The sequence below is a fragment of the Pollachius pollachius genome (assembly GCF_949987615.1).
Source record: "Pollachius pollachius genome assembly, chromosome: 4".
Taxonomy (NCBI): domain Eukaryota; kingdom Metazoa; phylum Chordata; class Actinopteri; order Gadiformes; family Gadidae; genus Pollachius; species Pollachius pollachius.
In genome coordinates this window covers 8213263-8227410 of record NC_136937.1, presented here as the reverse complement: position 1 = coordinate 8227410, position 14148 = coordinate 8213263, and the positions used below count along the sequence as shown (strand labels likewise).

General features: G+C 45.0%; 1 protein-coding gene across 1 annotated transcript in view; it reads right to left on the bottom strand.

The window, feature by feature from the left end:
- The window catches only part of ntrk2b (neurotrophic tyrosine kinase, receptor, type 2b), a gene marked incomplete at both ends in the record, with an annotated part of 15584 nt that extends 4793 nt beyond the window's left edge, over positions 1-10791 (bottom strand). The window contains 11 exons of the mRNA XM_079735854.1: positions 545-733; positions 1550-1649; positions 1749-1783; positions 3167-3475; positions 5637-5769; positions 6239-6381; positions 7139-7290; positions 7750-7818; positions 7902-7973; positions 8067-8141; positions 10595-10791. Coding sequence (XP_079591980.1) covers positions 545-733; positions 1550-1649; positions 1749-1783; positions 3167-3475; positions 5637-5769; positions 6239-6381; positions 7139-7290; positions 7750-7818; positions 7902-7973; positions 8067-8141; positions 10595-10791 — 1474 coding nt within the window. The remainder of the gene's footprint in view (positions 1-544; positions 734-1549; positions 1650-1748; positions 1784-3166; positions 3476-5636; positions 5770-6238; positions 6382-7138; positions 7291-7749; positions 7819-7901; positions 7974-8066; positions 8142-10594) is intronic.
- Between the last annotated feature and the right edge of the window lie 3357 nt (positions 10792-14148).

The following is a 14148-nucleotide window of genomic DNA, read 5'->3' as shown; positions in this document are numbered from 1 at the left end:
CTCCGTCACCCCCACCCTCGGCACTTCCACCACCACAACCAACTCCTCATCCACTTCCTCCACCACCACCTCCTCCACCACCACCTCCTTCAGCATCAGCATCACGTCCGTCATCACCTCCACCTCCACCACCTTCTCTTCAACCACCACCATCACCACCACCACCATCACTTCCACCACATCCCCTCCCCCACCACCACCTCCACCACCACCACCACCACCTCCTCCGCCACCAGCAGCATCACCACCACCACTAAAGAAACGCCACCACAAACACCACCTCGACCTACCCCACCACCAGCACCACCATCACCTACACCACCACCCTCACCACCCCCTACATGCAGCGGGATGTTAACCAGCGGTGGTGCAGGTGGAGCTGTAATGACATGATCTTCATTCTCTGCATGGATTTTATCCGTAAAAAGACCAGGTTACCAGCTTCCCTCTGCCTCTCCCTCTCTTGGGATGAGCCCCCCCCCACGCCATGCTAGGCCCAAAGACGCTGGCCCGGCCGGGGACGCGGCCGGCGGCGGTAACTCACACGTGTCGGATTTCAGCATGCCGCCCGAGTTGCGGAAGTACTGCGGGTTCTCGATGACGGGGATCTTTGTCATGCCGATGACCACCGCGTCCGGGCCCATCTCCGAGGACGACGGCGTGTTGTTGCCGTTGGAGACGTGATGGAGGGGGCTGGCCGAGTCGTCGTCGTTGCTGATGACCGAGGAGGAGCCTGGACAGGAGGGGGGTGGAGGGAGGGGAGGAGGGGGGGGGGGGGGAGACGGATAGAGACAGGAGGAGGAGGAGTGGAGGAGGTGGAGGCGGTTGGTGGCGGGGTAATAATCGAATGATGGGAGAACGTGTGAGAGAGAGAGAGAGAGAGAGAGAGAGAGAGAGAGAGAGAGAGTGCCGGAAGAAGGAAAGGAGAGGAAGGAGAGACGAAGAAGGCGGAGATCGATGGAAACAAGGGGAGAAGGAGGAGTGGGGGAGGAGTAGGGTGAGGGGATGAGGAGATGAGAAAGAGGAGAGGGCAGGAGTGGAGCATTTGAGGGAGAGGGGGGAGGAGGAGGTGAGGATGGGAGGGAGGGGAGAGGAGGGAAGGAGGGGAGGAGGTGAGGAGGTGAGGGAGAGGAGAAGAGGAGGAGTGGAGCAGGTGTAGGAGAAGGGAGGGGAGGGGGATGGGTGGAGGATGGGTGGAGGATGTACATACAGTATGGAACAGCATTAGGAGGATATATAAGAGATACAGAAGTGGATTTAAAAGTGCCAGTGTACAGTTATCTGCTACCACTATTTTGATTTTATTTAGATTTTATCATGGGACCTCGCCAACACAGATAGACTCCACTGGAAACTGTGTTTTATTCTTTCAAATTCAGAGTTGTGTGTGTGCGCATGAGTGTGTGTGTGTGTGTTTGTGTGCGTGCGTGCGTGTGTGTGTGTGTGTGTGTGTGTGTCAGCCAGTGGAGAGCTGCCGTGTGTTCCTGTAAAACCGACATCGGATCTGTGTGTTTTTCTCCAATGTATAATCTCATAAAAGAGAGTGTACCTTTCATACCAAACTTGGAGTTCCTCCCGTACTTCAGGATGACCACCATGAGAACACAGCCGGTCAGGGCCACCCCCGCGATGCCGACCACCACGTACACCTGAGGTTGGGTACAAGGAGGAACAAGGAGAGTGCGTATTTTAACCATCAGGCGGTCTCGTAATAAACAACTTTTTGCTTCCAAATCAATAGCACTTACGGCCACGCTGTCGTCCATGGGAGGAAGTGGGGAGCCTGGGGGGGAAATATCATCGTAGAGGATTAAGATTTATGGGTGTTTTATCAGGACGTCTGTTGGGTGCAGCTCTAGACTGGATGCATCTCCAGGTATTAATTATGATAAGAGCTATTTGACCCCCGCATATTGAACACCATTATCGGGTCAATTTGAGCATGCATTATTAATTACTGAAAGCTTTTTGTAGGATTTGTTCAGTGTTTCGAACGGGAATGGAAGAACAAACGGCGTGATGAATAAATTGACAAATCAAACTAATATGCGATCAGGGACGATGTACTTGATGCAATGTAAAGGATGGTACAGCTATATTGGGCTATTCAGTTAGCTCAAAGTGCTTTGCTGGTTAAAATGTGCAATTATGAGAATCTAACCTAATTTTAAGTATTTAACAACAACCAAAAAAAACAACCAAAAAAAAAGTTTTGGTTGTTGGCCACGATGATAATCTGTTTAATATCCCTATATTTAACAATACTAAATTAAATACTTTTTCTTCATCGCAACTGATAAACTACCCGCGGTGCATAGTTTGGTTATGGTGAATAATTCGGAGCTATTTACTAACGTGATTATGAAGCACTACTTACCGGTAGGGTCTGCTTCACGAGGGAAGCGGTGAGGAAAAACACGATATGAGACATTAATGCATTCATTCATTCGTTTTAAACCTTTTCGTCATCGATGTACGATTGCTTCAATACAATGAAATATGAAATAAAATACATTTCTCTTTCTTGCTACTGATAAACAAACCACGGTGCATAGGACAGTTATGGTGAATAATTTGGAGCTATTTACTAATGTAATTATGATGCACTACTTACCGGTAGTGTCTGGAATCAGGAGGAAAGCATTATGAGGGGGAAAAAAACGTGATATTAGACATTAATGCATTCATTTGTACAGTTTTGTCATCGACAGCATCACTTCAGTACAATGGAATATTGTAAGTAACACCTAACTTGCAAATTACAGCATAATAACAATGTTAGATGCTCTGTTGATGGTAGCTGTGTGTCAGTGAATTGTTTTACTTACAGTAGTATGTTGGCTCATCTGAAAGTAAGAAAGAAAATGCATTATTCGATCTATCCCACCTACCCCCCAAAACAGAAGCATAAGTCAGCAGAAAGGGAACGATAATAGGATACTCGTTAGAAATAAGACAAAAAAAATCCAATCTGTATCAAATCCAAAAAATACTGCATGACTCCGGAACCAAGCCAAACATTCAGAATGCATAAATAAATATTATTATTATTAATAAGAACAATCATTTAAATAATAATAACGCAAATAACAATAATAGCAAACAACAAATCGAAACATCCCAACAAAAACAACAACAACAATAACAAAACCACATCTCCAGTCACCCGAGTGTCCGTCGTAGGGAGGGTTGATGAACACGGCTAACACTTTCTTCTGGTCCTCCCCGTACTCGTTGCGGGCCACCAGCTTGTACTCCCCGTTGTGGATGTGCGTGGGGTTGACCAGCTGCAGGCAGCCGTGGTACTCGTTGTTGGTGGACTCGTGGATGACCGTGAAGATGTGGTCCTGCTCCTCTACCAGGGTGTTCTTGTGGTACCACAGGTACTCGGGCGAGGGGTTGCCTGTCACGCTGAAGGGGATGCACCAGTGGTGGTTGTTCTGCGGGCCCAGCAGCTGCTTGATGGTGGGGCCGACTAGGGGTAGGGGTGTGGGGGGGGGGGGGGGGGGGGGGGGGGAATAAGGGGTTAGGAGGAGGAGGAGGAGGTGGAGGAGAACGATAAAGAGGTGGCGGCAGGGAAGAGAATAAAGGGGAGAGATGAAGATAAAGGGGTGAAGGGGATAGGGGGAGACAAGGGAGGATTGGGGGAGAGGAGGAGGAGGAGGGGGAGAGAAGGAGGAGTCACATAAGAGAGGGCACTGGGAGGTAAACACCGGGGACTAACAACAAGGTAAGAAGCGAGGTAGGACAAAACAGCTCCAGTTGAGAAAGAGAGCGCGAGAGAGAGAGGGGGGAGGGGGGGAGAGAGAGAGGGGAAGAGGGAGAGGGGAAGAGAGAGAGAGAGAGAGAGAGAGAAGGGGAGAGAGAGAGGGGAGGGGGGAGAGAGAGAGGGGAAGAGAGAGAGAGAGAGAGAGAAGGGGAGAGAGAGAGAGTGGGGAGGGGGGAGAGAGAGAGGGGAAGAGAGAGAGAAGGAGAGAGAGAGAGAAGGGGAGAGAGAGAGAGAGGGAAGGGGGGAGAGAGAGAGTGGGGAGGGGGGAGAGAGAGAGGGGAAGAGAGAGAGAAGGAGAGAGAGAGAGAGAGGGAAGGGGGGAGAGAGACAGAGAGAGAGAGAGAGAGGGGGGGGGGCATCTTAGGGTCATTGGAGAAGAGATACTTCTATTTCCCTTTTCTTTGTAGTAAACACTGTTAACATGGGCCACTTGCAGTTTATTCCGATACATGTCTAAAGGCAGCGATGGGTGTTCCTGCAGGGATATCACAGCCATTTTTAACTGAGCCACAACGTTCAGTCAATCCAACGGAAAATATAGAAGTCTGAGACTTCAGATACCGGGCTTGGCCTATCGGACACAGCACCTTTTTCGGGGGAGGGGCGTAGGGTGGAGGCGGAGGGTGGAGGTGAAGGGGGGGGGAGTTGAGGTGGATCCATATGGTCCACTCCTCTTTCCAGCAACCCCCACGACCGCCCACCCTCCTGCTAGGATCTGTGGCAGAGGCGGTTGAGGTCGGTGGGTGGGGGAGGAGTAGAGCGATAGAGATTGAATCGCAGATCATGTTTATGTCAACGCGGTGAAAACACCAGAGAGTAAGAGCCAGCGGGAGGGATTGACAGATAAAGGGGCCGGTCAGCACCACGACGACGCCGGTCCAGAGAGAGGAGGATGCAGGAGAACAGCAGGCCAACAGGAAATCGAAAAGAAACGTTGTCAACGACATTTGCCCGTCGTCGATGACCACAGCAGCAGCAGCACTAATGTAAAAGAAAAAACGAATGGAGCACTCTCTCCGAAACTACAACGACAACACCCATTACAGTAAATAGGACACAACTCTTAATCGCACATAACAAGGTTACAATCATGAATGAGTGTTGGGTTATGAGCAAGGGCCTGTCTACAAGCCATAAAGGCATTGATATTGAAGGTGCTGTAGGTAAGATCCGACAGTTGTAAAGAGAGAGAGAAGAAAAGAGCTAGAGAGCAAGATTAAAAAAATGTAGCAACCAGGAAACATCCCCTCCTTTTCTGCTCCCTCCCTAATGCCCTACGTTTCTCTGCCAGTGACTGCCAAATGTTTGCCATTCATGCACCTGATTGACAGGCAAGATGGATTCCCTGAACCAATCTAAAGGAAGGGATGCCCTGATTGGTCAGAAATGAGCGGGGAGCGGTTTAAAATGGAAAAAGTTCCCACACAGAGACAGGCAGAGTCAAGTAAAAACAGGTAGCCTTTCACTCACTAATAGCTGACGATAGGATACGGCATGCCTTACAAAGGACAGCTCTTAAATCGTAGCTACAGCACCTTTAAAGGTGACACATTATATAACCAAGTGTGAGTGTGATTAGCCATTACAAGCTGTTTTGAAAATTGGCCTCTTCTGACATCACAATTGGGCATGTCGGCCAATATGTATGCTGGATAGATCAGTCTACCAGCCTACCCAGCGGACTGTAGCAAACGTTATACATCTATCCGTCATTCATCTAGGTAGACACGCCCACTTGTGATGTCGGAAGAGGGCCGATTTAGAAAACGGCTTGTAACGGCTAATCACACTCACACCTGGTGGCATAATATGTCACCTTTAAGCGGTAGCCACAGCAACTTTAAGTAAGTAAAAGAGGGCTCCTTACAGAGGACGTTGAGCTGTAGGCCCGCCTCGGTCTGGCCCACCACGTTCTCCGCGCTACAGAAGATCTCCTTGCCGTTGTCTTCGGGTGAGAGCCCCGAGAGAGACAGCCCGCTTTCTAGTTCCGATACATCGATCTGAAACATACACACACACACACACGCACGCACACACACACACACACACACACACATGCACACAGACACACACGCACACACGCACACACGCACACACACACACACACACACACACCGGCACTTCAATGTTTCTTATCGTTTTTTAAATAAGAGAATGCTGAGAACGGACTTTCCTACGAAATTCATGTTGGATTGATTCATGTTTGTTTCTTTGCTCTTGTGGTTAAAGCTGCAATCCCAAAAGTTGAAAATAAATGAATTCAGTTACGATAATTCAGTTCAGTTACTGTATATTTTCCCCCTCTATCCATCTAATATCTATTCATATTTTGTTAGTCTCCTACTCAAAACAAAAACAACCATCTCGTAGTACACAAGTAAACAAGGACTCCTAAATGAGGACTCCTATTTGACTCCTGTAGGTGAAACTACCAATGAACCAAAACACCAGCGAGTGAAGGGGGTTCACCTCGTAGCTGGTGGACAGCATGACAGCATCCAACCTCCAGAGGATCCCGGGGGCCGGGTAACCCGAGGCCTGACACACGGCCTTCACGTCGCTGCCTTTCATCATGGTGACGGTGGAGGGGGTAACCTCCACCTGGGGAAACACTGTCGAGGGGCACGGCCCACGCTGTCATCCACCTTCTAGATCCTCACACATCACACTTCACACTGGAATATATCAGAATTGACTTTATGAATGTTGACCGATCAATTGTTATTAATAACTAAATATATGTCTTTGTGTAGACGCATTAGCCTAGTGCTTTGGTTTTGGGTGGTTGGCTTCGAGCTGAAGCTTCTGGGTTCTAACCCTTCCGTCTACCTTAGCACTGTAACTTAGAGGCATTGGGGTCTAACTCTAAAGTCACAGAGTTATCCTTTAGCTCTCTATCTAAAAGGTTCTAGGTTCTAACCCACAAATATACCTAGAATTCTTTAGCACTGTATCTAAAAGGTTGTTGGTTCTAACCCCAACGTCTCCAGGGTAATCCTTTAGTTTTGCATCTTAAAGGTTCTGGGTTCTAGCCCAAACGTTTATCTAGACATCCCTTAGCTCTGTATCTAAAGGGTTCTGGGTTCCAACCCCCACGTCTACCTAGAAATCCTTTAGCACTGTGTCTTAAAGGTTCTGGGATCCAACCCCAACGTCTAAAGAGGAATCCTTTAGCTCTCTATCCAAAGGGTTCTTGCTCCTAACTAAAGTCATTGTGGATTAAAACAGAAGGTAAATGACTAACTAGTAAACAGTCAATTTGATGACATAGTGTAAAAGATGTCCCATGACGGTTTACTGTAACGATGGACTATATGACTGTATATAAAATAACTGCCGTGTGTTGTTCAGGCCACATGGTCCCATTACCACAGTCCGGGGGAGTGATCTCCATCAAGGACCGCCCCACTCCCGAGTCGTCGATGCACTTCAGGTCCTGACCGTCAGGGTCTTCCTGGAGCCTCAGTTTGATCCACAGGTTCCCACACACACACGCCAGGGGGTTACCAGAGAGGAGCAGCCTGGAACACACACACACACACACACACACACACACACACACACACACAAACGCATGCACGCATGCACGCACGCACGCACGCACGCACGCACACACACACACACACACACACAGACATATAGACAAATACATATATATACGCATACACACGCACATGCATGCATTGACACACACACACACACACAGATAGACACATGCATACATTTACACACATGCACACACACGCACACCCGTACACACACGCACAGACACACACAAACACACATGTGCACGCACACATACACACACAGACAGACACAGACACACACACGTGCACACGCATGGAGAACACACACAAGTGCGCGCACACACACACATACACACAAAAAACAAGCAGTATTGGTATTGAATAATCTCCACATATTCTCACATATATAGATGCTTGAACAAACAACAGCGTTACATGAAAGCTCATACTTACGTGTAATTAGTGTTCAGATTTTGAAATGTCTTCCATGACAGTGTTGATAAGTTGTTGTCTCTGAGATTTCTGAGCAAAATAATGTGGTTGTTAGTGTCTTGCTCAAAATACAGCGAATACATTGCAATATATGGGATAATATGACTTCTTACACATATTGGAGTCTTGTGTTGTTGAAGAATGCATCTGGTGTAACAAAAGTCAATCCAGACTTGATTACTGTTCTGTTGACCAAAATATGAAAGTTTGTTGTATTATTATATGCATACATTTTTTGTGCATCTGTGTTTTTCAAAGTTTGAATCAAAAGTACTTACAAATTCCGTAGGTTTATGTAGTACTTCAGACTGTTGTCATTGATGTCGGACACTCTATTTTGATTCGCAATGTATCTGTTTAAAAAATTATATAAGATGATTAGCATTTTGTAACAGCTGCATGACAAAATGTACTCACAGGAAGGTACTGCTCATACAATAATGATGGAAGGTAAACATGTTAATAATAAATTATGCATGTTAACCAAAGTTTAAAAAGGGACTATTGATTTCGGATAGAGACCGGATAGTGGTCAGTGGGAATAATGTTCGCATTAAAAATAAAAATGTAATGTGATGACAAATCGAACCCTTTGAAATAAAACCTCAGGACGGAAAGGACTCTTCCAATCATCTTTCTCTACCGTCTATGAAAAAGTAAGTACTAGTCTATAGATATAATATATACAACAGTAATTACTATTCTTTACCAATAATAAGTGCTATCATAATTACTTTTTTATAGATATAATAAGTACCATACAAGTAATATTCTATAGATATGACAAGCCATATAGTAATTAAAACTTATTTTACATTGGGCTTATCATAGATAAAGCTATATGATAAGTACTATCTACTTAATGTAGGTTGGAAGGCTGCTATATATACACGTAGTATATACTTATCGTAATATTAATACAGAGAGATATAGCATTAGTTTACATAGATATATATGGAAAATGACAGTGTATGTATCTGTACTAATCTAATGTAACATAACAAGTAGTCATGGATTACAGAGTTCCTGTAAATTCCTGACACACATACACACACGCAGACACACACACACACACACACACACACACACACACACACACACACACACACACACACACACACACACACACAAGCACACACAAACCCACATGCACAGCGATCATGTTCCCCGACAGACTTCACGTCTCTTTAAGACTGGGTTTGTCCTCGTGATTCAGAGCAACAGACCGGGCTAGTTACAGACTTGATGTATGTTGACAGTGTAAGTCAGCCACATATTATTAACGTTGACCCAGCCTACTCAGACAAACAACTGATGTAAATGATTCTAATGAGGAAACTTTACCACATTCTCCTTCCAAATTTGAGATAGCACGGTCCCATTACGAGCCTTCCATGTTTAATCTTGACATGCTTACTGACTACTACATTGACGTTCCCTTCGGGGACCTGATATCATTATTTAATAGAGATAAGACACAGGCATATAGAATGTCAAAAAGGTAGCCACTAGAAACTGGCCTCGATATTCATATATATCCACCCATTTCATGTGGTTGTAACGCTGATACTGCTATTCATAATGACTTGGATATTGACAGCATCCCAATTTCTAATAGGCTACATCTTGCTAGGCCTCACAAGAACAACAGCTTACCAAAGTCCAAATAAGACAAGAACAATGCGAAGAGGCTCAGGATCTTATTGTGTAACAATATGGGTTATAAATCCTGATTGTGTCAGGAATATGGGTTATAAATCGAACCGCTCTACAATGCTTTCCAGTAGGACTAGGAAGTAGGCTAAGTGTCTCTGAGACAGCCCTCCTCGCTGTCTCCTGTTTCTTTATGCTGGAGAGCTGCAGTCCACGTTTTCTTCTTTTTTTTAGGGATGTTGTAGCAAGGATTTAACGTCCTTAGGTGTAACAAATCTACCCTGATCATATTTAAGTACACTCTGTATAAAGCGAGGATGAAGCTGGTACCGGGAAGAGAGAGTCCGTTAATGCGTTGTGATGCAATTGTAGGGTATGCTTAATACGTTATGGGGTTCAGTTGAAGAATGCTGCTGGTGCTTGTGATGCTGGCTGTGATACTGGTTGCGGTGGTTGTGGTGGTGCTCAATATTGTAGCACCTAAAGGCTCTATTAAAATACATATATTCTATTGCTAGCCCTAGAACAGCACAGAACCCTAGAACCACACACACACGCGCGCGCGCACGTACACACACACAACACACACACACACACACACACACACTCACACACACACACACACACACATGGACGCTCCAAGATCGCAGGCAGCCTCACACACTCGTGCATTCTCTACCTCCCCTCTCTCACTTTTACACACAGGCACGCATGTACGTTCAGAAACATAAACACACGAGTCGAGTCGCTGGCGCGCGAATGTCCGCGCACACGCACACACACACGCACGCACACACAAACACGCACACACACACACACACACACACACACACAATCACCAACAAACAGACACACACACACACACACACACTACCTTCCAAACGTAAAGGCTATTCGCGTATTTTCTTACAAACATCGCCAATTGTCGACAATAAACGCTCACGCGTGCAGCCTATATAGGCCTACGTTCGCGTAGCCTACATGTGTTATCATTACCATTTGATGATCTGTATCCTTCTTATTATAATTAATAGGCTATAATTTCTGTATGTGTAGGGTTCTGTGTTGTTATTGACCCCAAGGATGAGCGTTGAGAGGGATTCAGAGACGTGTCAGTTCGATGTGTTTTGTTTTTTTTCTCTCAGACACCTACATTTCGGTGATGTTTTCCATGTCATCCAACGTAAGAAACGGGAAATCCTCGATGCCCGGTACAGAATCAATACAAGCAATCCGCGAGATGCTGCAAGAGCACGATGCGGGGCACCCGTCACCAGACCTCCACAGAACGACGAGCAGAAGGAAGGATCCAAGACGGGCCATTCCACATTTCCCCGCGTCGGTGTCCATCGTAGGTCCCAACGATAAGCCCACACGATACCCCCAGACGGAATGTGCTGGGATTTAATTATTGAGAGAATTTTTTTTTCCCCCACAAAAAAAAACACTTCTTCACCGTCGTTGACCAAAAAAAAAAAAATAGACAGAGCCACAGAGCGGACCACTGTTTGTTAATCTCAAGATGCCATGGAATGGCCTTGCTATAGTCTCCGCAGAATCGCGTTCACACTACCTACTGCATATCGAGGTGTCAAGTGGTCTGTCCTGGAGGCTGGCGTCTCCCTCCGTCGTCTCCTCCGCGCCCCTGCCTTCTCAAAATGAAAAATGATCTTCCAAATGTTTGATGATCACGGAGCTATAAGGTCCTGTGGGTGATTCTTTAATATCCAGTGTGGTGGTGGTGGTGGTGGTGGTGGTGGTGGTGGTGGTGGTGGTGAGAAGAAAAAAAAGAAGAGACTGCACAGTGGGGAAAGAATGCGTGGTGATGTTAGAGAGTGCGTGTGTAAGGGAGGCAGGGTACCTGCATTCGTCTATCGATTATGGTTGAACACGAGCGCATCTCTTATGGCCATCGCTGGAATGGGGTTTACGTAGGATGTCTTTTTTTTCCAGTCCGTTTGACGTGACCGTTTCTAATTAGACATATTTTTATTCTGGCGAGAATTCCACATTTGTAGCGGGCTAGTGGTATAAAGACACCTGCACAATTAGACAAACAAGCCAATGTAGGTCAACCGCTTTATTTAGCGTGTGCAGCCGAGAAATGATGGCAAGGTTGTCTATGTGCCCAATATTCGCCTCTCGCATTTTTACTGTGAATTCGTAGTTTTGAGAGAGCAGCGCCTTTAAACACCCCAACTGTTCTACGGAGGGCGATTAGGGCCTAACGCGTGACGTACAGTTGACGCACAAGACGGGTTGCATCTTAATAGTTGGACCTACCTATAGTATGTCTGTGAGCTCCACATGGGTTTAGCTCTGAGAGGAACAAGAGCTGGGGAAAGAGTCTATTATTAAACAAATAGGCATGCAAAAAATATTCCCCATCACGTTTATTTAACGTCTTATTTTTTATTTGTTTCTGTTTTAAAAGAACAGAATACCTGTTGATTTTACTAGGCTATTGTTTGTGTCTTATGATCAAATTTACTAATCATTGTAAGTAAATGTCATCAATATTAAAGACCTATGTAGTCTATGCATTAGCTCTGGCCATTTATGAAGGTCAATACCTTACATTAGACGATGTTAAAGGATTTCAGTCATCAACATTTGAGTGCTTAGCTTTAATGCACAATATTGCTGTGTCAAAATCACCTTTAATACATGCATTCATATAAAAACAGCCTATGCAGACCAAGTCACTCATATCCTTGATTAGATTTACAATAATACATTTATATGTGCAATATAACATTTCCATGAAATTATAATTGCATACATGACATCAGTTCAGTACTATAACATCAAACCATGTATTTGCTCCAAGTCTATCTATGAGCATGCCAAATTATAGACCTTGTTGTTGAAACCTGATGAAATAAATCATCTAGGGGCAGATTCCTAAAATTCACTGACAATATAAAACCAAAACACAGACGGATAGGACACATGAGCCGTGACACCGCCCGCATGGTTAGTGTCGCTATGGTGACTTGCTTCTGACAAACAGCGCGGACAATGTCAAGTGTCGCTATGGATGCAGATGAAAATATGTACGCAGGGCTTTAGAAACATCAAGAACTGAATTATTACCGTTCCCATGGTAACCCCAGACTATAGAAGGATGAGAGCTTGCCTATATCTCAAAAGAGCATAAAAAAACACGGAAAAAAGGGAGGTGTTGTTTAAAAGAGATCAAGATGGACACCATTCAAAGTGATAGGTGATAGGGTGGGGGCGGAGGGATTAGTAAGACCTCTCAGGCCCCCCTATTTCAACCATTTGAATCTCCAAGTGTTTGTGTGTGTGCGTGTGTGTGAGTGTGTGTGAGTGTGTGTGTGTGTGATGGTGTGTGTGTGTGTGTGTGTTGTGTGTGTGTGCGTGTGTGTGAGTGTGGTGTGTGTGTGTGTTTGTGTGTGTGATTGTGTGTGTGATTGTGTTTGTGTGTGTGTGTGTGCGTGAGTGTGGTGAGTGTGAGTGTGTGTGTGTGTGTGTGTGAGAGTGTGTGAGTGTGTTTGTGAGTGTGTTTGTGATTGTGTGTGTATGTGTGTGTGAGAGTGTGGTGTGTGTGAGTGTGTGTGTGTGAGTGTGTGTGAGTGTGTGTGTGTGTGAGTGTGTGTGAGTGTTTGTGAGTGTAAGTGTGATGGTGTGTGTGAGTGTGCGTGTGTGTGTGTGTGTGTTTGTTTGATTGTGTGTTTGTGTGCGTGAGTGTGTGTGTGTGTTTGTTTGAGTTTGTGTGAGTGTGTGTGTGTGTATGTGTGTGTGAGTGTGTTTATGAGTGTGATGGTGTGTGTGTGTGTGTGTGTGTGTGTGTGTATGTGTGTGTGAGAGTGTGGTGTGTGTGAGTGTGTGTGTGAGTGTTTGTGAGTGTAAGTGTGATGGTGTGTGTGTGATTGTGTGTGTGTGAGTGTAAGTGTGGTGTTTTTGTGTGCGTGTGTGAGTGTGCGTGTGTGTGTGTGTTTGTTTGATTGTGTGTTTGTGTGTGTGAGTGTGTGTGTGTGTGTGTTTGTTTGAGTTTGTGTGAGTGTGTGTGTGTGTGTGTGTGTGTTCGTGTATGTGGATTATTTGGGGGGCATGGGCACGGTTTGGAATCAAGTAAAATCAACAATATGGCCTTCGAAACAATAATTGGTCTATTTGTCTCAAGTTGAACAATAAGCAAGTGTAACAATATTGTATTTATATTGCGTTGTTATAATAAACTACATTTTGAAATCATGATAGTAATAGAGAAGATATAAGGCTATTATAAATCTATCAGTTTCAGGACAATGAAAAAAGGACAATATGTTTTGATTAATATGAAAATGATCTATTCTATAATTCTGTATCGGAAAATACTGAAGTGGGATACTTTGTATTCTCTCAATTATTCAGACTCAATAAAGGACTTTGATCAGAACTGTAAATATATTTGATCACAATAATTAAACCAAGTGTAATGTATGTAGTGCATACTGCCAGGACTGCCAAACAACACATATACCACAATATATATTCACTCATTGCCAAGTTGGGTTCAAGGAAGCCTGAAAATATATAATTTTCAACAGTCAAGTTGAAGGCCCACTGCATATAACTCCTCTGATCACTATGGGGTTACTAAAGGGTCTATCTGGATCCCCATTTGGTTCTCCAATAACAAAGGCTATTCCGCTAAGACTAGACTGTATAAAGAGGTTAGGATGAATGTACATTTTCCTG